Source organism: Vipera ursinii (assembly GCF_947247035.1).
Source record: "Vipera ursinii genome assembly, chromosome: 2".
NCBI lineage: Eukaryota > Metazoa > Chordata > Lepidosauria > Squamata > Viperidae > Vipera > Vipera ursinii.
In genome coordinates, this window is record NC_139513.1 from 89,786,638 (window position 1) to 89,812,781 (window position 26,144).

Consider the following 26,144-nt stretch of genomic DNA (forward strand, 5'->3'; position numbering starts at 1 on the left):
CACTTATTTGCAATACAAGTCACTACTACCAGAGGATTGGAAAAGAGGTGATGTGGTTCCCATCTTCAAAATTGGGAAAAATACAGACCCTGGAAACTACAGACCAAGCAGCCTAATATGAATACCTGGGAAGATACTGGAAAAGTACGTACATCTAGAAACAAAGTTATAACTAGAAGCCGGCACAGGTTTGTTAAAAACAGATCATGCCAAACCAATCTTATTTCATTTTTTGACAAAAGTGACTAAATTAATAGACCAGCAAAATAAGTATACTTAGATTTCAATAAGGCATTCAACAAAGTAGACCACAACCTACTTCTTGGCAAGCTACAAAAAATTGTGATAGACACCATCACTACCAGATGGATTTGTAACTGACTAACAAACCATACTCAACAAACATTACAAAATGGTACTACATCTACATAGAGGAAAATAAGCAGTGGGGTGCCACAGTGTTCCCTCTTGGGCCCAGTAATCTTAAAATATCTTTGTAAATGACATAGATGAGGGAATAGAAAGGTAACTCATCAAATTTGCAGATGACACTAAGTTGGCAGGAATAACCAACAACCCAGAAGACAAGCCCAGGATCCAAAAGGAGCTTGACAGACTTGAACAATGGGCCCTATCCAACAAAATGAATGTTAATGTGGAGAAAAGTAAAGTTTTACATTTATGCAGGAAAAATGAAGGTATATGTACAGATTAGGTCAGGCATGTCCAAAGTCCGGCCCGCGGGCCATTTGCGGCCCGCGGGGCGGTTTAATCCGGCCCTCTAACAGCCCTCCCTGCTCTGTGCAAATGCGGCCCTCCCTTCTGATTGAGGGTGGCAAGCAGAAGACTGTCTGCCGCAGGAGGGCGGTGAGAGGGCCGCATCCTGACGTCACTGCCCAAACTTGGAAGACGAGCGGCGCAGGCGCGGGGCGGGCCTGGCGGGACTCACTGCCCTACTACAAGTGCATCAAGTTCGCGCTCTCGCCGTCCTCCGTCTCCTCCTTTCCCGGAGGTAAAGCTAACAACTGCGGCTGCTTGCTGCTGCTGCTGCTGCTCCTCCTCCTGCCGTATTGACTATCTGCTACCCATTCCGAGAGGTGCGTGCGCACCTCCCCAAACCTGCCGACGTTTGGGGAGGTTTGGGGAGGTGCGCGCTGGGGAAAAGGCCGGGAGAGAAGGGGGTCCGGGCTGGGGGGGAGGGATGGGGTGGGGGAGAAGGAGGCTTCCCGGGCTGGGGGGGGAAAGCAGAAGCGAGGGATCAGGACTCCTCCCGCTTGGCTGCTGCCGCCGCCGCCACCACTCCTACGGCCGCCGCCTGCTCTCTTGGCTGGTTGCTTTCCGCTTCTCTCCCCCCCGCCTGCCCTCCTTCCTGCCTTCCTCCCCTCCACCTCGCCTTCCCCGCTCCCGCGTTTTCCCTCTCCCCGCCTCGGATTCAGGGTGATTCCCCGGGAGAGGGCGATGGGATTCTGGTGAGCTTTCAAGCCTTCTCGGCGGTCTCCGGCACGGCTCAGGAAGCGTTTCTGCGCCGCCCGGCCGGAGCCTTTGCCTCCTTCCCTCCCCCAAGCAAGGCGTCCTTTTTCAAGTTGCAAAACCAAGCGGGGTGAAGCGGGCTGTCGGGAAAGACATTCAGGAGGGTCCCCCTGGAGAGGAGCGGGAGCGGGAGAAGGAGGAGGAGGAGGAGGGAAAGGAGGAGGAGGAGGTGATCGACTCGCCCAACCCAGTCCGGGCCGGCCAGCCCCGTAACGTCCAAACTCGCACCGCGGGCGGAGAGGCAGGAAGCCGAGAGGAAGACTCACGGTGGGGACGAGCGCGATCCAGCAGCAACACCCCGGGTCAGGCCCCGGTGGCAGAGGAGGCAGTGGCGGCGGCGGAGGCGGCCGCAGCACCGGCAGCCTTCCTAGCAGCAGCGGCGACAGAGACAGAGGCGGCGGCGGTGGAGGAGGAGGCGGCGGCGGCTGCAGAGGCAGCTTCCTGGCGGTCTTCTTCCTCTTGGCTTCCTGCCTCTCCGCCCGCGGTGCGAGCTCGGACGTTATGGGGCTGGCCGGCCCGGACTGGGTTGGGCGAGTCAATCACCTCCTCCTCCTTTCCCTCCTCCTCCTTCTCCCGCTCCTCTCCAGGGGGACCCTCCTGAATGTCTTTCCCGACAGCCCGCTTCACCCCGCTTGGTTTTGCAACTTGAAAAAGGACGCCTTGCTTGGGGGAGGGAAGGAGGCAAAGGCTCCGACCGGGCGGCGCAGAAACGCTTCCTGAGCCGTGCCGGAGACCACCGAGAAGGCTTTAAAGCTCACCGGAATCCCATCGCCCTCTCCCGGGGAATCACCCCGAATCCGAGGTGGGGAGAGGGAAAACGCGGGAGCGGGGAAGGCGAGGCGGAGGGGAGGAAGGCAGGAAGGAGGGCAGGCGGGAGGAGAGAAGCGGAAAGCAACCAGCCAAGAGAGCAGGCGGCGGCGGCCGTAGGAGCGGAGGCGGTGGCAGCAGCCAAGTGGGAGGAGTCCTGATCCCTCGCTTCTGCTTTCCCCCCCCAGCCCGGGAAGCCTCCTTCTCCCCCACCCCATCCTTCCTCCCCCCTCGTCTCGCGGCCTTTTCCCCGGCGCGCACCTCCCCAAACCTCCCCAAACGTCGGCAGGTCTCCGGACGGCGGCGGCTTGGAGAGGTGCGCGTGCACCTCCGCCCTTCGGAAAGGTGCGCGCGCACCTCTTGGAACGGGTGGTGCCACTCTCCATTTGGAGAGGTGCGCACGCACCACTGCCCGTTCGAAGAAGTGCGCGCGCACCGGGCGGTTGGGAGCCGCAGGAGACGGCTCAAAGAGCCGCATGTGGCTCCGGAGCCGCGGGTTGCCGACATAGTGAAAACTCAGCTGCCAGTTGATCTTAATGTTATAAAATGAAAAGTATGCCATTTGCAATTAACTTGGCATAAAATAATTCATTTGCATTTAATTGCAATTGTTCAAAGAATGTTCGGAAAAATGTTCGGCCCTCCAGCATGTTCACTTCATCCAATCTGGCCCTCTTTGAAAAAAGTTTGGACACCCCTGGATTAGGTGAAACCTGAGTCAAAAACCATACCTACGAGAGGGACCTTGGAGTCCTAGTGGACGATCACTTAAATATGAGCCAGCAGTGTGCGGCAGCACCAAAAAAGCTAATAAGTCCTTGTTTGTATAAACAGAGGCATATAAAACCCTAGTAAGACCACACCTGGAGTACTGCATCCACTACAAAAAAGTTGTTGAGACTTTGAAAAATGCAGAAGAGCAACTAAAATGATTGGAGACTAAGACATACGAAGAATGGTTGCAGGACTTGTGTTTGGCTAGGACTAGGGGTGAAATGACAGCAGTATTCCACGGGCTGCCACAAAAAAGAGGGGGTCAAATTATTTTCCAAAGCACCAAAGACAGGACAAGAAACTATGGATGGAAACTCAAGGAGAGAAGCCACCTGGAATTAAGGAGAAATTTCCTAACAGTGAGGACAATTAACTAGTGGAACAGCTTGCCTTCAGAAATTGTGGGTGCTTCATCACTGGAGATTTTTAAGAGACTGGACAGCCACTTGTCTGAAATGGTATAGGGTATCCTGCTTAAGCAGGGGGCTGGACTAAAAGATCTCCAAGGTCCCTTCCAGCTCTGTTCTGTTCTGTTCTATTCTACCTCCTGCCACAGTCAATTTTGCAAACCATGGACATTGCAGAAGATTAAACAATGCTGAGTGGTTCATTTGCTGGAGATTTTTCTGTATTTTATTTTCCTTTACAATAGAGGAGAATGTACACTACATACTTCAAGGCGTGCTTATGTTTTTTGTAAATAATTATTGTCATGGTTATTATAACAATGTTCTCATTTTTGGTATATGATTTTTATAAATATAGGTTTTTTAACAAACAACCTTTTTTATTATTTGCAACTGTATTTGGCAGGTATTCTATTTTAGGATTGTACTGAATTTCTTTGAATACAACCCTTTTGATATGCTATAGATTAAATTTCTGGGTCAAGTGATAAAGAGAAACTAAGATACGTTCGCTTAAAAATAAACTTGCACAGAAAGAAGGGGGCAAACACTCTTGACAATTAATTTTACAAAGAATATGTAAATGAGAAACCAAGAATTGGTTAACAACTTCTACTAACACAATGTGATTTACTTGATTTTGACTTAGCATATATATAAACTGAATCAACTGTACTTTAATCAAAAGCCATGACTAAGCAAAACATGGTTTAGCACAATATGTGAACCAGGAAAAAAACAAAAATCGGAACTCCCAATTATTTGATTACACTAGCAAACAGTAACAGTAGGTTTTTAAAAAGTGAAATAAGAGCTTTAATGGGAATAAATCTATAATTACTATATAAATCTATAATTACTATAAATGGTATCTAAGTTACAAATTAAAAAGAATATTAATAAGCTTAATCATTTTAGTTCTACTGACTTATCTCAAAAATATTACGTTAACTTTAGTCTCTTGATAACTTTTATTTTAAAACACCACAAATAAATATCCATTTAAATCAAATCTTTTTCCTCTTTTTAAACTACATATATTCTAGGCATAACTACTCTAATCTAGAGACTACTTTGCAAGCAATATACTTTCATCTAAATAACAACAATTCAGCATTACATGCAGTGTACAAATATATGCATGCTTTATTTTGTTATATTCCTATGCTGGTCTATGACTGTAACAAAGGTTTGATTTTATAATCCATTCCTTTCAAATAAACATTGTGTATGACATTCCCTAGAACAGGGGTATCAAACTGCCAGCCTGCGGGCCGAATGCATCATGCTGAAACCGCGCCCACCCCATTGCCAGCAATGGAAACAAAGTTGTGATACGTTGCGACACGTCACATGACGTTACGAGTTTGACACCCCTGCCCTAGAATTTTAAAAAATAGATTAAGCATACAAACTTATTTTTCTCACCATATTTTATGTGTATTTAACTGGGTATCAAAGTTACTTATTTTTCTTTGTCATAAAGAAACACTGATTTCTTACATACCTGCAGGGTGGCAAAAACATAGAATCCTTCATAAGCACAGATCCAGAAAGAAGAATATACCAGCATCTTGCAATAGTATCAGAACTAAAAAAAAATAAACAAATATACATAAAGTGCTTGTTATCTCCAGAACTCCCAATAAAAGCTTTTCAAGGATGTTTTCCTATTCACTATGTTACCTGTCCAAAGGTACGCATGCAGAAGAAGGGCTCTTGAATCCTGAATGAATGATAAAACCTGTGAAATACGAGTTCTGTCCCAGATCTTGGGTGTCAATTATAAATTTAAGGTTTATGGATAGTCTAATTTCTTTGGTTCTATTATTTGAATAATAAAATGTACATGCCATTACACCAATGTAGGCATGACTCTTCTGATATAAGTCTTATGCCTTACATTTTCATTCCAGGTAATGATTAAATGTACTTACCAAAATAAAACTTGATTTCCATCATATCTTTTGTACCGTGCACTGGAAGTCATAATTCTGAGAACAAAAATTTAGGCATCATCGCATAACATTCACATCTTGGTAGGGATAATTGTAAACAATACACTGAAAATCTCAATTGTTATACAATCTATACATACAAAAGCCAAGTTGAAAAAGGATTAGAAAATTCAGGTAGAAATCTACTGTCCTTCTAGTCTAAAAGAAATTCAATGTTTAGAATTTCCAATGGATTTAAAATAATCATTTCAATATCGAATTTTTTAATATTTCAGTTTCTTAAAGGATCGTGCAAAAAATCTCATCTACAAGAGAGAAGACTTATTTTATACCTAAAGAATTATAACTATCCCTCAAAAAAGGTAAATACAAAAGTTCTATCTTTTCAGTGAGGCCTGCAGTACATTATAATTGTCCAGAAATAAGCCCCATTGATTCCAGAATCAGCCCCAGAAGATTTGTTACAGAACTGGGAGGAGGGATTTTTTTATTTTGTTTTAATTGCAATCTTCTCTGCTGTTGTTTGCTCCTTGTTGTATTCCGTGATTTGGAAAATTCCCCAAAACTGAAAAAAGTGTATATAATGCATGTTTGTATTGTGTAATACTTGTTTTTTTTTCTCTTGGCTTGAGATATTATTTTAAAAGTAACCATTAAAATAAGTTATGCTGCACATAAAAGTATCTATGCTATGCAAACCTAACTATAAATTGGACACTGTAGTAGCATATTTAAACATCCCATTTTCATTGATTAGCTACCCTTACCTTAACTGATGCTCCCTGAGATGAGATAATATATCCATTCCATGAAGATAGTAATAGATAGTATTTAATTCCTGAAAACAACAACAACGTGTTAATTCATGTTAACAGAGTATGTTCTTCTGAACTTGATTTCTAACTCCTCCGTTTTTCTAAAATTTCAGGATCTAAGCAAAAAAATGATTTCCAGTAACAAACTGAATAAGACTGTTTCTTAGTTCCACAAAATAACTGTGTTGGTAATTTAATAAAGGAGTAACCCACGTATTTTGTATCCTTTGCTTCTGGGAACAATGACGGGATATAAGATATTAAGAACAACACTAACATAAGAGAAACATAAGAGAGTGAGCAAATAATTTCAAAGAGCCGCAGTTGCCATTGTGTCCTTCCTAGGGTTGGGAGAAAGTGACTGGTTCCAAGGTCATCCAGCTGGCTTTGCGCCTGAGGCAAGACTAGAACTTATGGTCTCCCACTTTCCCAGCCTGATGTCTTAACCACTACACCAGATTGCTACGTCCATCTTACAACTTAAAGGTAGTTTGGGTTTAATTCCTTGGCTCTGCTTTTTCTCCAACCCAGTGTTTGCTGCCACCAGGAAAATCACCACCCAACAAGTCTCAGTAAAGTGTGGTGGGGGTGGCCTTGGATGAGCACAAGTCATGGGTGGCTGAGTGATGAGAAGTGGTTTCTGAAGGGGAGTGAGGTGGCATAGTGTTCTTCTGCCACTTGGAGAGAAGGGGCAAATTACAGAACTCCTGTCAATTTCAGGAGCTTCTGCTGCAGTAAATGGCCCTGCTGACAGTCACAGATAAGTTTTGGTTCAGTTATGATTGCCTTGGAAAAAGTAACCACCCCTGCAGTCATGTGGTCACATTTTGGCAACCAGTTTGCATGTACAATGGTTGCCACAACTTGCAGCATCACATGATCACAATTTGTGACCTTCTGAGATGACAAGCAAAGTTAATTGGGGAAGCCTGATTCACTTAATGACTGCATGATTCTCTAAACAACAGTGGTGATTTGCTTAATGCCATGGTAAGAATGGTCATAAAATGAGATCCAGTCACATGATGGCCTGCTTAACAACTGCGCCGCTTAGTGACTGAAATTCCAGTCCCAATTGTGATCATAAGTCAAGGACTATCTCTATTGGCAGTGGACAGCAGCATGTTGAAATATATAGGCCTGATAGTATTGAAGCAGGAAAAAAAATATCAGTATCTCCCTTTTCAAAGTACTGAAAACATTCAAAGGCAAATGCCAGGCAAAACCAATCACAAAAGAGCATAAGAACTCTACTGCCGTCCCTTGGGACAAAACCAGAAGAGCAACTCTCACGGTTTAAATCAATTTGCAGCCCTGTGCTTTTACAGATAGGTCTACTGAACTTTTGAAAGTGAAGATGTGATTAATAACAAGCTTAGTGATTTTCCAGACACCTGGTGTGCTTTGCAAAGAATGAGTCAGATATTACACAGGGAGGTGACCAGGGGCTGGGTCAGAACAGTAATGAATTCTCAACACTCTCCTTGTTCCTATTTAACGGCTACCTGAAGCTGCTGGGCAAATCATCAACGGTCAAGAATCCAGTTTGCTGGTATTACCCAGTTTTACATTTCAACCTCAGGGGGGAAAAAAACGATTCCCAGTGAGATGCTCTCGCAGCGTCTGGAGACTTAGGGTCTGAAGAGGAAAGGCTTAATCCCAGCAAGATGGGAGTGGGTTTAGGTTCAAAGCCATCCGGTTCCACAGAAAGAAGCACCGCTAGTTTTGACTGGACCATACTCCCCTGTACGGAACCAACCCTTCACAGCTTCATCATCAAGGTCATGAATGAGGTATTGCAAACTATTTGTCTGCCAGAAGACAACAAAAGACATTATTTTAAAATCACAACAACTGAGGACAAATTTAAGCTTCCTCATGAGGACACATCTTCCAAAAATAGTTAGTGGGCTGTCTTTTTGCTGCAATTTGAAAAATGTGTACATGAGCTTTTGTTCAGGTATGTGAAGAAAAAAATGTGAAACTGCTCCACAATTTTTTTAAAAATCCATTAAACTCTCACTCTAGAATTTTGATGTTCAAATTAGACTGTCTGAGTTGTAACCCTGCTTCTTCTTAAACAGAAACAATGCAGTACAAGGGAATTGTAGAAGAGGCAATGCAAGCAAACAAGTCATACTGAGTCAGAGACAGTATCAACTCTTAATGACCTCATAATTTTAAAACTTATAACATTATGTCAAACAAAAGTACCCAGTTAGTAATATAATCCTATGCTATCAAGATAGAACTTACTTATTTCCTATTTCTTTTTCTTTTCTTTATTTTTATTAATTGATTAGTCTTACTACTATATCAAAATTTAAATACTGTACAGGATCTAACTCCAGAGTAAAATAAGATACAAAACATACAGTAATAAAATAGATACCAAATTCAGATAAATGTAACATCTTTACATGATGTCCTGATCTGTTCTATATAATGGGTTCTTAGCTGAACTGTCTTAAGTATAAACTCAGCAGTTCTGCTCACAATGTATACAATAGAGCCCTGAAGGAACCAGGACAATCTGCAGTTCAGATCCTAGTGCAGGGGTAGGCAACCTCGGCTCTTTTATGACTCATGGACTTCAACTCCCAGAATTGCCTACCCCTGTCCTAGTGGGCTGCTGCTCTTTCAAGTAGGGGTTTTATTTATTTTATTTATCAAATTTAGAAACCAGCCATCTCCCTCAGTTTTTTTTTTTTTGTGTATTTGCCACTATCTGTCCTTTGAAGTATTATAAATATCTAAGTTTAAAAGAAGCATGCAGTTGACAAGTCAAACAAAACATGAGCAATACCACATATACACAACCTCTATGACATGGCAGGTGGTAGAAGTGCCCACATTTGACAAGGGAATCCAATAACTCAAATCTTGCTCTAGCATAAGCCCTTCTTAAGAATTGTGTCAAGCACATTGACAGGTATTTTTCAAATTGTAAAATAGTTTTCTTTTTAGCCAACCAATATAAAGATTTCTTTTTAACCAATGATGTCCAAGACGCTCTGCTCAAAATTTCCCTTGCCTAGGAGACAGTTGAGAGTAAATACTGGGTGAAAATCCCATGCTGTGAAATAACTTTGTCAAATCAGCTAATTTCCTAGACTGTTAACCCATCCACATCTAAAGAGCCTGGGTGGCTATCAAAATGTGGGGAAAGAAATATCCTTTACAAATGTTTAAATCCCAGAAATTAAAATTTATAAAACAACTGGCATCAAAATGTGAAACTAGTAACAATAGAATGTTATAATAGCAAATTAAATGTAGGCTAGAGCTTCATACAACATGCTTCACATGCTTCATGGAACATGACTCCAAAAGATCAGGAGAGAAGGGCTACCTGGAGCGCATGATGCTGTGCGTTCCAAAGACAAGTTTGCCACCGAGAAAGCCTGCTTTTGAGGTTCCCCTAGAACTGCATTATATTTGATTAATACCAGTGAAGGACAGTTCCAATTCAATGGGTTCAAAATGAATACCTACTAAATGTTGGAGATATGAATAAAATAAAATAAAATAAAAAATATAGCTGGCTTTAACATAATTATGCTTTACAATAAGCTAAACCAGAACACAACATCTAACTAAAGATTCACTGCTCAAAATGCTACTTATCTATTACAGATATTAGCTGTCAGTTTATTAGCCAAAACATCATTTACTGTTCCAAGGGAAACTAGCTAAGCATCACATATTAGACCTTCCAGGATCTACTGACAACATTCTTATCAAGAATTACGGTTTATCAACTTACACAGTTATAGTTATTGAAATAGTAAACACTTTCCTTAATTTCTTTTAAGAGAAATCATACTGTTGATATCCTACAACTTGAATGTAAAGATACAAGCCCTGCCATCTACAATATCTCAGCAAAACTACAATTGTCTCAGTTGCTAAAGAGTTGCATATGTTCCATTGCAAACTAGCAACCCTACACTACAGTATTAAGGACTGAGGTAGTTAACTGATTGTAACCAGATAATCATCCTTTAAGGATACCTCATTGCCATTAGAATCTGTATTTGTATCTCGCTTGGTAAAGAAAAAGCAACTTACTCGTAACTGTTGGAATACCCAATCCTGGTATATCTCCCCATGTCATGGTTTGATAGATGAGACCAGTAGAAATAAGAACTCTGAGACAATTGATTTCCTCAAAGAACAATTTTAATGGCTACATAGTATGTCTAGTTTAATGAAGAGAAGGACTAGGGGTGACATGATAGCAATGCTCCAATATCTCAGGGGCTGACACAAAGAAGAGGGAGTCAAGCTATTCTCCAAAGCGCCCGAAGGCAGGACAAGAAGCAACGGATGGAAACTAATCAAGGAGAGAAGCAACTAAGGAGAAACTTCCTGACAGTTAGAACAATTAATCAGTGGAACAACCTGCCTCCAAAAGCTGTGAATGCTCCAACACTGGAAGTTTTTAAGAAGAGACTGGACAGCCATTTGTCTGAAATGGTATAGGGTTTCCTGCCTGAGCAGGAGGTTGGACTAGATGACCTCCAAGGTCCCTTCCAACTTTACTATTATGATTATATCAGCACGATTGAAGGTGAAACCAAGACTGAAAGTTACCCTCCCAAAAGGTTACAAGTAAAAGTTAAACAAAAGGGACATGGTGGCTCAGTGGGTTAGGACACTGAGCTTGTCGATCAGAAGGTTGGCAGTTTGGCGGGTCGAATCCCGAGTGCCGTGTAACAGAGCGAGCGCCTGTTACTTGTCCCAGCTTCTGCCAACCTAGCAGTTTGAAAGCACATAAAAATGCAAGTAGAAAAATAGGGACCACTATAGTGGGAAAGTAACAGCGTTCCGTGTGCCTTTGGCGTCTAGTCATGCCGGCCACATGACCACGGAGATGTCCTCAGACAAGCGCTGGGTCTACTATCACAGTGACTAGCACAAATCAACAAACTGTAACTGTAATTTCTGAGAAGTATTTAATTTCTACACTACTCATCTGATCTAAGCAACTCTGGAAAGTTTATAAACAATAACTGTAATGAAACCTCGCCTAGTGTGTATGTTCATTGCATGGTTTAGGCTTTTTTAAAAAATAAAACTGGCTCTAAAAGAGGCATTTCCCACCCACCCCCCTACAAAGAAATGTATCATCCAGGCAACAAATTTTACAAACTTAAGCACTATTTGCTTGTCTGATGCCCAATATTTAAATGACAGTTTCTGAGCAAAGTGTAAAATTCATTCCCAAAATACAATAGTTTTGATTGCTCCATAGGAAAACAAATGTGAATAAGAATAGAACAAACAAGACTATATGTCTAGACTCAAAAGCAAGCTTTTTTGGCTTGCCTCTCCACTTCCTTCCTGATCAAAATACAGCGACTAGATCTAAACTAGGCCAGCATGTCGATATACCAAGGTCCTATTTTTGTTTTCATTTTTTTAACCAAGAGTTTCACAAAGCCTACTTTTAAACTATTTAGTATGACTATTTTTCTTTTTCTTTTCACTATCTCCACATCATTCCTACTATATTCTTTCACAGAATATACAACCATTATTAGTCTAAAACACAATAGGATTTTTCTTCAGATCTCTTTTTGATCATCTTATCTCCTTGTGTCTTTTGCTCTTTCCCTAAAGAAGCATTCGAATCCACTTTCCTTCAAATTCTACTCTATTTTGCCCACTGCCTAGCACCTTTTAAGTATTTTACCCCTAGCTTTTCTACCTCTCCTGACCTCTTCAAAAACCTTTATTCATAACCTATGTGACTTTTCAGTCTGAGCATAAATGCTATTCCTTTTTATTGTAGGAGTAGACTTTAAGCCAATTAATATTCTATGTTACCACAATGTGGAGTGCATCACTCATGCAGTATGAACTAGTTCACAGGTCTGCAACCCACGGCTCCGGAGCCGCATGCGGCTCTTTCAGCCGTCTCCTGCGGCTCCCAGTCCTCTGCCATGTGCAGTCCCCCCCAAAAAAAAAAGTGGGACTAAAAAAGTTCAACCAATCAATTCAAATATGCAGGGTAGGTGCATATCTCACCTTGGCTCCACTCTTCAGTGAAACCCTGTTCTGCGCGTGCGCGCATGTATGCGCATGTGCACACATTTTTTGTGGCTCCCAGTTTTTCCTTTTGTGAGGGAACCGGTTCTGAGTGGCTCTTCCACTGTTTCAGGTTGCTGACCCCTGGACTAGTTGATACCTAACACAGTGTAGGCCACTGCACCCAACAGTGATCTCTGAACAGTTTTGTCTAGCTAGGGACACATATATTTATTATTTTATTAACAATTTTATAATTATTAAATTATTTTCTCCTGTGCTTATTGCAAATGGGCACTGCTAACATGTATACAGGTAGTCCTTGACTTACAATAGTTCGTTTAATGACTGTTCAAAATTACAATGGCACTGGAAAAAGTAAATTATGACCGTTTTTCATACTTAGAACCATTGCAGCATCCCCATGGTCACGTGATCAAAATTCGGAAGCTTGACAACCGGCTCACATTTATAACAGTTGCAGTATCCTGGGGTCATGTGATCATCTTCTATAACCTTTTGACAAGCAAAGTCAATGGGGAAGACAGATTCACTTAACAACCTTATTACTAACTTAGTAACTGCAGTGATTCCCTTAACAACTGTGGCAAGAAAATGGGCCAAAACTCACTTGACAGCTGTTCTGCTTAGCAAAAGAAATTTTGGGCTCAATTGTGGTCAAAGTCAAGGACTATCTGTACTCCTGGACATAAGTTAGTGCTTGACTTATGGCTCCATTTCTATTAAATGAGATCACAGGAAATAGATGTCACTTTTGTAATGAAGACTTATTTACACACAGGTAACTGTTCTAAGTATTCATACTTTAGTCAGATATTGTTTCTTTTAAGATTCTCCCTCCCCCCAAAAAAACAGCATGATAAGATTTCCTACAGAAAGAAAGCAATGTTACTTTGCTTCTTTGTCAAATATTGCTTCCCCTTACATTCACAGATCTTACTTGAGCCTCTCATTTGACAGAGAAGAAAAATCAGTCATTTCTGCCAGTGCCAAAATTCATAGATGCCTGGTCACGCTTGCTCATGTTCCATAAATGCTTTTCTTAGCAGAATTGTATTTTTTTTCAACATTCAAATAAATTTATCATTGCTGGCATAGTTATCATTGTAACTATTTTAAAACACCAATTTATTACAAAATTGCTCCACAACCGTGTAAGAATAATACTTGCACTGTATAACAGTACAAGAAGTATAATAATCCTCAATGGCTTAAAGACATTTTTTAACCTGGTACAAAAAAATAAGACACTTCCTGTTTGAAGAAACTGCAGATTGTGTGGGCCATCTAGTGGGAGAGCATTGTAACTTCATTCAAAGTTGACATTCGAAAGAATGAAACCTAAGAAATGCTTTTAGAAAATATATACCATATATGATGGAATGTGATGGAGCTTATCAAGAAACAAAAAAAGCCAGCAAAACATAAACAAGTACGTATATTACATTTTTAAAGTTTATTTTGGTCTTTTTACCCTTGTCATGTTTATAAATTATTAAATAAATAAACATAGTGGATCCCTAAAGCTAGCCTACTTTACATCTCCATTTTTAATAAGTCACTTGTCTAATTGTTGTTACAGTCTTATGTGCTAAGCACCCTGTGTTTATATGAAAATAAATCTGAGTGGGATTTAACGAAGCATAACCCTATGTTGCTAATCTTAAAAGTGTAAATATCTATGGAAAAGATGTAATCTTCCACAAGCACACTATACAATTAATGCTAGATGTACAAGGATTTACATTTTAGCTGATTAAGCCAAAATCTGTAACCACAGAGTCCATTTTCCAAGCAAGCCAAGCAACACCTTTTTAATGGCCTACATTTATTCATTTATTTAAGAAAATGTACACAGTCATCCAATTTAGGCAGCTTACAATGAATTTATAGCTTAACATAAAGTTCAAATAGGCATTTGCATTTAATTTATTTATAAACTTTTTTCCTGATGTAAAGTATTATTAACTTCCAGGTTCAATTCAGTGTAACACCCGCCCTAAGCATCCAAGGATAAAATAAGAGAACACCTTATATATCACTCTAAGTTCATAGAAAAGACTACCAGATACAATTGTACCAAATGTAAATAAAATAATAAAGTATATTTATATTCTGTGGCAACAGTCCTAGTACATTTGCATGTTCTATCAATTAATGTGAAGGCTGATTCAATTACAGGAGAAAAGAAAACCAGCAGCATATGAAGCAAGCTTTGCCTGCCCCTGTAATATTGCCAGCGCCTTAAAATACATTTTAAGTGTATTTTAAATACTCCATTCAGTTGCTCTAAATTATTTTGTACCTCAACCAACTGCTTTTCTTTCCCTCGCTAAACCAGTTTTGCTTCAAAAGTTTTATAATTTATTGTGAGACCTAATTAAAGCATAGGACTTCTTAATTAACTGTTTACAACCCTCCAAATGTATTCAAAAAGGAAAAGGAAAAGGAAAATTAAAAGCAGGATGATGGTTTGAGTGAAGATTTTCAGGAGAGTAACCAAGTCCAGCAATCTTGCTGCTGCGTATCTTCTTTTCTTTCTTTTGACTCTTACCAGCCTTATTAGATTTCTCTGAAATAGGTTCAACATTTGTGTCAGATCATTTTGTGCTTTGAATATGAACCTGAATTGATTTATTATAAAAGCCATTTGTTGTTTTCTTGGCCACCCAGGGTGTCCTCAGGGGCCTTCTCCAACACCAAAGTTCAAAGTCTTCATTGATACTCTATCGAGTGCTAGTCTGTGACATATTTCTTTATCACTTCTTTACAAGACAGGGTGATTTATAAATAGGATAAAATAAATGTTACAAAGATTTTAACAGCAGTGTTAGCAAATAGATTATAGCAAATGATATTGTTCATTATTAAAATCAAGCATGGTTTTATAAAACTAGGCAAGCAGCAGCCACTAGTTAATCTTAGATATAATTGTCTTGTCTTGTTTTCTCCTACTTTTTCCTTCTTTCCCACTATTTATAGGACCTAGACAAGGATGCTGAGTATGTTATCCTTTCTTTTTTTAATACCCGCGTGGAACCCTTGGCTTGTGCTATTAATCAAGATTGGGAGATCTATATAGTAGTACATAACTTGGTTGAACACAAATTGGTTTTATTTACCGATGGCATTCTTTTGCTTATTTCCAAACCTCATCCTAGCTTCCCAGTGTTGAGGCAAAAGATGCCCTTATTAAAATAGCACAATGATCTATTAATTGGTCCAAATCAGAATGGATGCCGATAAGTAAAAATGTGGTTATCCATCCATTTAAGGAATATCAACTCCGTATTTGTACCAAATCCATTAAATATTTAGCTATGTCTATACCAAAGGATATAACTCAGTAATACATGTAATACAAACAAAATATATAGACAGGTTTCTTCAGATATTCATAGATAGGAGCCATTAAAGCTTACATAAGATGAATACTCATGATCAACTGCAATTTTCCCTGCTGGTTTCCTGGCGTACCCAGTTCTATTTGTCAGCAGTCATCCAAATGCTCTGCTATAGTTGCAACTGAAGCAGTCAGCTGTGGTCTCTGTTGTATTTGCACTGTACGGCAGCACCCACTGTATGCACAGCACAACCATGTCCAAACACCCTGTTGTAGTTGCACTGCCCCACTGCGTGTACACTGTGTGGCACTGACCACCTGTATGCCCCACTGCACTTGTGCCATGCCACTACTATTGCAGCTCTGTAGTATTCACCTGCTCACCAGCCCATTTGCAAGCCACCCTAAGGAAAGATCACAATTGGGACTTGAAGCTTCCTACCAGCTTCTGCATTAACTTTGCTATGTTGGAAGCCAGCAAGCAGTCTCAAGTTCTGATCATGTAAGCTCCACATTAATGACCCACATTCCTTGGCAATGGAGACTGCGAAGATTGCCATCACTAAACAATGCAATCACATGTCTTAGCACTTTACAACTATATTGTTTAGTGATGGAAATTCCAGTCCAAATTACTATTGTTAAGCAAGGACTAACTGAATTGTACCACCTGTGTTACTGTACGGCATTATTCCAAAAGGCAGACAATTCAATTTTAAATACAATCCTATCCTAAGAAAGGCTCAATAGGGAAGGATCTCTCTGCCTTGAGGACATCTATTCCAGAAATTTGCAAGATCAAACCAGCTGCAAATACACTTAAAATACCTCACAGCTGGCAATGAATGAAAAGTGCACTATATGGAAAAAGTAAATGAAATCTTAAGTATGACTTCAGTCACTACAGAAAAAAATATGTAAAATCAATACAGAAATGCATACATTTTGAGATATGAATTACAAGATAAGACAGCTGAAAGAACTTTAATTGTTATCCCATTTCCCCCCCCCCCAAAGAAGCAAATGAAGTGAAGCAAAAGCTTGCCAAGACCATCTGCAGGTATTCAGGGTATAAGGACACATCTGTTTCCAATGTTTACTAACACACTGGCAGAACCAACCATTTTCAAGCTGTCAAAGACTTCAACATTGCAGCCTTTAAGTCATGAGCCTAAATATGAACAAGTGTCTGGCAGTTCCCTAAAAATAACCACCTTTATCTGGCATAAAAATTGCAAGCATCAATGAAATGTGGCCACTTCTCACTGAATTTCAGTGGAACAAAGTTATATGGTAGTGGGGGGTCATTTGAAAGTTTTAAAAGATGAAAAAAGCAGTTTGCCTGCCAGAAGCTTTCTGTGCTTAATCTAAATCCAACCCAAAAGGGGAAAAAAAGGAAATTAAAAGGACATTTCTTTACACACTTCCTATAACGTCGCAAGTGCCACAAGCAATAGTACTGGTTTTACTGAGAAGTCAAAAGACCATATGTCACATCAAAAAGCCTGTGCATATTAAGTATTTTTCTGTTTTAAATAGCTTGTTGTTCTTGATCAGGGGTGTCAAACTGCCAGCCCTCGGGCCAGACGCATCATCCGGAAGCCGCACCCACTCCATTGCCGGCAATGGCAAAACAGTCCCGATACATCTCACGACGTCACATGACGTCACAACTTTGACATGGCTGTTCTTGATAAACTATGTTATTTAATGCTCTATGCTACTGTGACCCTGTAAACTGCTTAGAGAGGGCTATAAAGCACTGTGAAGCAGTATATAAGTCTAAGTGTGCTATTTCTGTGGCCTGATGTTAGTTATGTTAGACTCTAATTTTAAAAAGATGGTTTGTCCAAATGGGGCAAGGCCCTCCACCAATAAAGACTTGAGAACATAACATTGCATATAATACATGCCTAATTTATCAGATTGCTGGGCTTTCAAATTGTCAAAGATGCCAGCATTGCAGCCCTTAGGTCAGGGGGGTCAAACTGCCGACCCATGGGCCAGACACCTCACATGGAAGCCACACCCAGCCCATTGCCAGCAATGGCAAAACAGTGCCGATACATTGTGCGACAACACGTGACGTCGCAAGTTTGACATGTCTGCCTTAGGTCATAGGCCCAGATTCAAATGAGAGTCTGGCAGTTCCCTAAAACATTTTTAACAGCCCCACAATGTTGCCCTTATTTTATTGCAAGGTTACAATAAAATAATCTTGTACATCTGAAAGCATTTCCACCACTACTCATGTCACTGCTTTTTATTGTTTATATATTGTAAATATACATGTTGCATGCTTTACATTTTATATAAAATGTATTTTATATATTCTGTATTTTATTCTTTTATCTTGTAAGCTGCCGTCAGTCATTTTTCATAAATAAATAATAAACAAACAAACAATAGCAAAGAACTGGGGAAGGTCTATTCTGGATGTTTACTGAAATTACTTTTTTGGTTTGGATCCCGATTTCATCAGATCATTGCCCAACACTTCAGCATTTCGCCTTGTTACTCAAGGTTATTCTCACAACCCATTACACATGTGTGTATCAGGAGAAAAACAATCCTATCATTGGCATGGATACTGAAGAGCACTGAGGCCATGAAGCCCTCTTTGTCTTATCCTTTTAGGTTGGTATCTTCTGTATAACGGTGTTGTTACACTCAGTATGCCCTTTCAGGTAGGTGTCTGAATAAAAGAAGTTAATCAAATATGAGAGTCTAGGTTCCATATTTAGCTCATACAGTTTCTTCCAGAGAATATGTGATATTGAATTAAGTGCCACATTGAAAAGATACAAAGAGGTGTTTTGTTTAAGGTGCAAAATTTACTATAAGGTGATATTTCCATTCCACTGGACTATGACTAGTATTTTATACACAAAAATACCTCTGTCAGCAAAGACGGCACTAATCTATATAAAATCCTAAGATGTTTTGAGGGCAGAAGATCTTGTCCAGTAAAGTACATTACAATTAAATAACAAATTCAAAGCTGAAAATGTATTGCATCATTTAATTATAATGATAATACAAAATTAATATAAGCATTTGGATCTTCAAAACAACATAACTTGCTCAGTTGTTGCAATAAGCCAAGCACAGTTCTTCAATCGTTTTGCCTCTGAGCATATTTGTAAAAAAAAATATATGCAGGTGCCACTGCAAAATATTAGGAATACCACCCACTTACTTTAATTTGCATTCTCTCTCTCTCTCTCTCTCTCTCTCTCTCTCTCTCTCTCTCTCTCTCTCTCTCTCTCTCTCTTTCTGCTTGCTCCTCGTTTTTCTTTCTGGTCACATATTTTGAAATGGCCTACTCTCTTTCTTAAGAATGTTTTTACTGACAGGAGGATCACTTAAGACATAAAGCCTTATTCTGATCCTATTCTTGCTTAAAATTTAGAGGCCCAACCTCATGAATAGAAGGTCTCCTATGGTGTTATAACATCTACAAGTGTCATTGAAGAGCGTTGGTTTGTACTTTTTGAGAGGCAGAGACAGACACAGAGAGAGATATGTCAGGCTAAGCCCAAGAACAATGTGGAACAATTCAGCCAGAGTTCAGCTTTTTATTTGCTTAGATATGGTAGACACAATCTTGTACTACTCCCAGCCTAACAGATATACCTTGGGAGATTCTAGGGAGTGGCTATTCTTACTCTCTTCCTGTCTCCTATGCAGCTCTGGGCTGTGTTGCCTCTTCGTCTCCCTCCTTCCTAGGAAATTACATTCACTGTCACCCCAGGTCTCCCTCTGTGGGCACTCTCTCTCACAATGATATACACTTAAGTCTACATCATCCAAAAAAAAAAGGGGAGATATAAATGGCAAACACTCGATGAAGAAAAAGAAATTAAATATTGCCACCTTGTAAGTTTAGTTAAATTAGGGATAATTTAACAAATGAAATAAGCAAATACTTGAAATGAACTATTTTGTTAACCTATGTTAACTTCCACAAATAATCACCATTAATAATCAGACATGTCTGCCAATGATGGACAAACTTCTCAAAGCTGTCACAAAAGAACTCCATACTTTGTCTTTTCCATCTAGTCATGTTGCAGGAACATTTCTTCTGTGCTTCCAAACTCTACTTAAACTTTGTTCCAAAGTTTGAGTGCTGCAAGTGTAGTTATCTGAGTTGACAATGCTACCAGGTTCAAGAAAATCCATGTGAATAACACCTCCTGTGTCCCCAAAAACTAGAAGTAAGGATTTTCCTCCTGGAATCAGTATTTTTTAATTGTATCCCAAGGATTTCCTTTCTGATCCATAGTGATGAGCCCACTTTTGTCATCTGTCCTTACTTTCACTCTCATAGAGCAGGGGTGTCAAACTCGCAATGTCACGTGACGTGTCATGACATATTGCAACTTTTTTGCCATTGCCAGCAATGGGGTGGGCGTGGTTTCCCTATGATGCATCCGGCCCGTGGGCTGGCAGTTTGACACCCGTCATAGAGTAACAAAAAAACTGCTGAAAAAATTCAAGTTCTTAAGCTGTCATCTCTGCCATCAACAAGCAAGTAACCCATCTTGTATAAAGCTTCCAATATTGAAAAACAGCAAAAACTGACCTCAATATTCTCCTCTACCAATAACTGACCCATATGTTACTGTGAAAATACTCAGCTTGGCAGCAAGTTCCCTTTGAATGATCTGCCAATTGTCCTTAATTAATTTATTAACCTTTCTCATATGAAGCTTATAAACATTAAAATAGATTTCATTTCTTTTGGTTTGTTAATTGCATCACTTATTTTGGCAGCCCTATTCATTACTGAGTTGATTTCTTCCCTTGAGGATGGCACTGAGTTGTAATATGAATATAAGTGGCTTTTTTATTTAGTGCAGTTTAGATGTCTAACCCTGGCCTTCTTGGATGTTCTACTGAAATGTAGTAAATATTGAGTGTTGCTTACTGCATTCCAATGAGCAAGACTAATGAAGAACCGTGACGTTTTGAGTTTTGAGAAAAACTGCACTAACTATAAAACAAATGTGATTGTGGAGGAAAAAAATATTCTGCTACGTGACAAAAATGGCTGGGGAAAAAGATGAGATTACAGAAAAAGTAACTAGAGATTCAAGAATGAATTATTTGCCTATAACTTGAGTGAATTAATAAAATAAATTTACAGACATCTGTTTCAAATACTTTAAGCATGAGACTGAGTTAAGACTAAAAGGATAAGCTTTTATAATATTATTTGATTGTTAGTCCTTGGGTTATGACTATTCATTCAGCAATTGTTCAAACTTACAAATGGTGCTGAACAAATAGTACTTATTACAAGTCGTCATAGTGATTGGATCCCAGCACTCAGTATATGGCTCACAGTTACAATGTCACAATAAGTCACAGTCATGTAGATCATGATATCCAGCATTCCCTACTGGCTTACTACAAACAAAATCTATTGGCAGCTGGCAGGAACTCAGAAGTCCGATCACTTGCTTGCTTAATGACCACTTGGTCTTCAGGTTATGATGGCAACTAGGACTGCCAGAATTGTTGTTACAAAGTGATGTAACAGAAATTCAGATCCAAACTGTCATCATAACCTGAAGACTATTTGCAGCATCAAAGGAAAGTATATGACAACATGAATTGTTTGAATTAAAAATATTTATTGTAAAGGCTGAGTACAGAAAACAGTACACCATCAGAATGGAATGCTTCGTAAATGGCTAAACACTAGCAAGGAGTAAAAGATGGATGTGTGATACTTCTTTAATGTAATTATGGATAAATGTATACATATGTGCTATTGGCCGACAACTTGAATGTTCCCAACAAAAATAAGATAAAATTGTATAATGCAATAAGAAATATGAATTTGCAAATCAATATATCAGAGGCTAAGGTAGTTTTGTTTGATTGGAAAAATGGAATAAACTGCAAGTTATATGTTCATGGTGTAAAACTGATATAGTTTAATTGGTACCTTGATGAACTGTTTATTAGAGACAGAAAATGGATAGAGAAATTTTAATATATTCAAATGCTGGTAGAAAATAGGGGATAGTAGGAGGTTTGCTCTGTGTAGTATTTGTCAAAAGGGACAAAATTAATATAAGAGCAGAGGTATCTTAGAGAGATTGAGGTGGGACAAATAATTAAAGTAGCAGCAACTAATTCAAGCTTTTTGAAGACCTTTGGTAATGACAGCTTGGTATTACTTTCATCATTTTTAATCCGCTTAATTATTAATTGATTTAATAACTTTAATAATACAATATTTAAACAATATTGCATTTTTAATACAATAGAAAACAGTAAAAAATTCTACAATAGTTACATATAAAAATGTGTGCAATGAAAATTAATAATTATTATTGTTATAGTCTTTTCTGATGTACTCAGCAAACTAATAGTCAATTCAAGCTTTATCCCAAGACAATTCTTCAAATACTGTCATAATACATTTGTTTTTATTTATGAACAAGATATATAATCCTGCTGCAATCAAAAACAGACTCACAGAGGTTTACAATAACAGTGAATTAAACATGTGTAAGATAAATATATTAAAAACCCAAAGTAATACAGTACTTGACTGGAAAAGCTCTATTTTCATTTTTTTCTGGAAGCCAGATGAAGTGGGGACTAAATAAATATGCCACAGGAGCCGTGCCAAAAAGACAGCCCCATGTTAGAAAACAATGTTTCTAAATCAAGGGTGTCAAACTGCCGGCCCGTGGGCCGGACGCGTCATCCGGAAGCCACGCCCACCCCATTGCCAGCAATGGCAAAACAGTCCCGATACATCTCGCGACATAACGTGTCATCACAAGTTTGACATATCTGTCCTAACTCGACAAAATGAAACAACTAGCTGCTTTTCCTGACTCAACAGGGAGTAGATTCAAAGCCAATCACAAATGTTGAGGTCAAATAATTCTAAGTTTGTCAGTTGTTTGCAATTACAGCTTCTAATGTTCCAATATTCATGGTGAAAACTCAAGATTATTCCATAATCTTTGTATTTCAATTATTAAGTATTGATATTTTACAAAACTTTCTAATTACTTTTGAGCTTTTTAAATGTTATTTGGTATTAACATGTCTATATTTTTAATTCATTTTCTTTAACTAATACTGTGTATGTGGCTATCCATCTGAATTTGGAAAGCCTATAAGCATTTTATGGGATCATTCTGGAATACTTTTTCAACACTGTAAACAGACCAATATTGTAAAGCACTAAATCCATACTTTTTGCATAAACTGCAAATTTATTATGTAATCATGTTGTCTTGTTTTATAATCTGCCCAGACAATTACATTAAAGTTGCTGATTATGTGGTCAACAATCCCATATTTATCTAATTTACATCTGTTGTTTTTCCAGTTTTTCACATTTTTATTTTTATGACATTTGATGTTAGTGATCATTCATGGTCTGCAAATATAAAACTTTCCATTTCCTTTCTGATGAATCTAATCTGACACCATTTTCCAAGTTTCGTTATTATTCACTTTCCCTTCAATTTATTTTAGATATGGATTTACCTTTTCATTTTTACATTTGCCACTGTACCTGTTCAGCTCTGTATGTCAACACTGATTCTGTGACATACAAAAGGCTCTCTCTATTTATAAATATTTATTAACCTTCACTCTTTTCTTGCTTTTACGTAATCATTTGCACCTCTGGTTTTATCCCCCATTGTCAACTCCACTTGCAATAAACCAATTTTCTTTGGTAAATACAAGTGATCTGTCACTTTCTGGATACAACTGCATGACAGAATGAATAAATCTTTTTATTTAAATATAGGGACCCTAATCTACCACACTGACCCAGTACGGCAGATAACTGCTTTTCAATTTCACAGTCCAAGAAAAAGACACCCAGCTTTGGTACTTGGAACTAAAACCCAAGTATTTTCATTCTTAGTACCTTAACCACTACATCACACTGTTTCTTTCCTATATATGTGTGGTTGCAGATATGTTGGGCAAGTTCATGTATACATTAATATATAGCACCATTAGATAACTGGATTGTAACTATCATATTTCGAAACAGAATAGATTAGATGTATGTCCTGTCATTATATTGATTTGTAAATTGTAATATATTAATTGTGGAAAAATGCATTTTGAATCTTTTTCTAATGCCAAATTGATGCTGTAGGATAATCTAGACAAGGGGTAGGCAACTTTGGCTCTTTTATGACTCGTGGATTTCAACTCCCAGAATTCCTGAGTCAGCATGGAGTTAAAGTCCATGAATCATAAAAGAGCCAAGGTTGCCTACCCCTGATCTAGACACTAACATTGATTTTAAAATCCTGCAAAAAAAAAAGATTAAAAAGGGATTCTTACTTTAGATCAATTACAGGATTATATTAAACTACTTGCACACTGCCACCCAGTAATACATCAACTGAGATTTCAATGTGGACCAGCAGTATTTTCAACTTCAGGCATCTAATTTATTAGAAGCAATTACTAAATCCTATGAGACAAAAAGCCTATGCTTGAACTATAAAGCGTTAACCAATATGATAGGCAAATGTCAAAGACTGAATGAAATAAGTCAGAGTTCCCCAACCTTTCAGGTTTGGCTGCCCGGAGTGTGTGGGGGGGGGAGGAGAAGGAGGGATGGTTTTGTGAGAGTAAATGCATGCACACACATGTGTGTGCACACATGAAAACCTGTTGCTCGTGCGAGTGGGGCCATGAGCACCCATGGCGAGGCTTGTGCAAGTGGGGCTGTGTGTGAGCACACACATGCATGCACCAGCCAGCCACTCATGTGGCCCGGTGGCCAATAGACGGCGGCCCGATAGTGGGCTGCAGCCCACAGGTTGGGGATCCCTGGAATAAGGAATTAGAGACCCATAACAACAATGTGAAACTGTTTGAGCCACAAAATTTAACATTTCAATTCATCTTAGATTATAGCTAATCCTCTCCTCTTCCCCCCCCCAAAATTATTTGGACTTATTTATTAACCTCATTGTCTTTATATAATTACGAATTAATAAATAATAATGTTGTTAGATATGCCATGAGAATAATGTGTTACAAGTTTTGTAATATAGTTCCTATGTTTGGAGAAAAATAATTACATATATTCATTTATTTTTAGATGAATTTATATAACTCAGAAGAATAATGTATTTAATACATTAATTGGTAAGATATTTGTAATTTGTCTCACCTGTAACCTGCACTTAGGTAACCAACCTGGTCTTTTCTTTCCTTCTCCCCCCTCTCATCCCAGTTTAAATCCTATGTAAGTTTAACCACTCCGATACATCTGACAAAGTGAGGTGTGGCTCATGAAAGCTTGTGTCTTTTAATAAAATTTGCTAATTTAAAATACTGCTGCCAATTTCATATTTTTTGCCTGACAGGTTAAAGTGGATCTTTATCTGCAATATCCAGTGAGAAAAATAAATAAAGTCATTATAGTCCTTTCTCTACAGAATAAAATTTTAATGAACATTCCAAGATAATTCTATTATATTTTAGTAGATGAGAAGCAGCATACCCTCAAACATTTAAATTTGGTCATTTACCTTCTCTAACTTGAATACTAATTATTTTAAGAGTAGACATTAAGAGTTTATGCACTATGACAACAAAAGACTGAAACTTGGTCATGTTTCTACCTGCTGAATGTAATTACTTTTGACATTCATACACTGTATTAGTCAGTTTACAGATGAAATTTGCTTGATGTGCAAAAAATGAAATTTTGATTTTAGGTTTTGCTGATTAGATAGGTCGCTGCCATAGAAATGGCTAGTATGTATTATTATGTAAAAGTAAAAGGTTGAGGTTATTAACTGCTCCAAAAAGAATCAGTAATCCATGTTTTTCTTTTCTTCTCCCCTTTACCCTAAACTTTTTTCCTCTTTCCTCTTTCCTCTTTTTTCCCATTATTTTCATTTTTCTTTGTATCTTTGTTTTTTATATTTTGATAAACTAATAAAAATAGAGAGAGAGAAAAGGATGACATTATTTACATTTCCTGAACATGAGCATAATTTGTGGTACTGTATTTATTCCTCTTTTTTAAAAAAGGCTTCTGAGTAAACTGCATCTAGGTGTTAAGAACAGTAAAATTCTTTGGCATTTTTTTGTTGAAATTAACCAATTCTACTCAATAGTCCAGAAATAATAACAGGAACCGGAGCAGGAAAAGTTTAAAATGCATTAAAATGAGAGGTAAATATAATTGAGATTTAATACCTGAGACTAAACTCAGTGGCCCAGACAGAAGCATGGTTATTAGGAAGTGTGTCATGATTACAAGCACACTGCTGAGAAGGGAAGTGGCATCACTTTCCCTGGAGAGTTTTTGTTTTCAATTGAAATAACAGTTAGGGTTGATTTACCTTAAAAACAATGCTTTAACAGAGCTTAACAACTTAATACAATTGTGAGTGCACATTGAATAATAATAGTTGGGATTAGCAAATAT

At 38.7% G+C, this 26,144-nt stretch overlaps 1 protein-coding gene across 4 annotated transcripts in view; it reads right to left on the reverse strand.

Annotated features, from left to right (window-relative positions):
* The window catches only part of RAPGEF6 (Rap guanine nucleotide exchange factor 6), a 154,450-nt gene that overhangs the window by 111,291 nt on the left and 17,015 nt on the right, over positions 1 to 26,144 (reverse strand). For all 4 annotated transcript variants that reach the window (XM_083354370.1, XM_083354368.1, XM_083354369.1 and 1 more), the window contains exons 2-4: positions 6,244 to 6,314; positions 5,456 to 5,512; positions 5,026 to 5,109 (exon numbers count right to left, since the gene is read on the reverse strand). In XM_083354370.1, the coding sequence (XP_083210496.1) occupies positions 5,026 to 5,109; positions 5,456 to 5,512; positions 6,244 to 6,314 (212 nt within the window). The remainder of the gene's footprint in view (positions 1 to 5,025; positions 5,110 to 5,455; positions 5,513 to 6,243; positions 6,315 to 26,144) is intronic.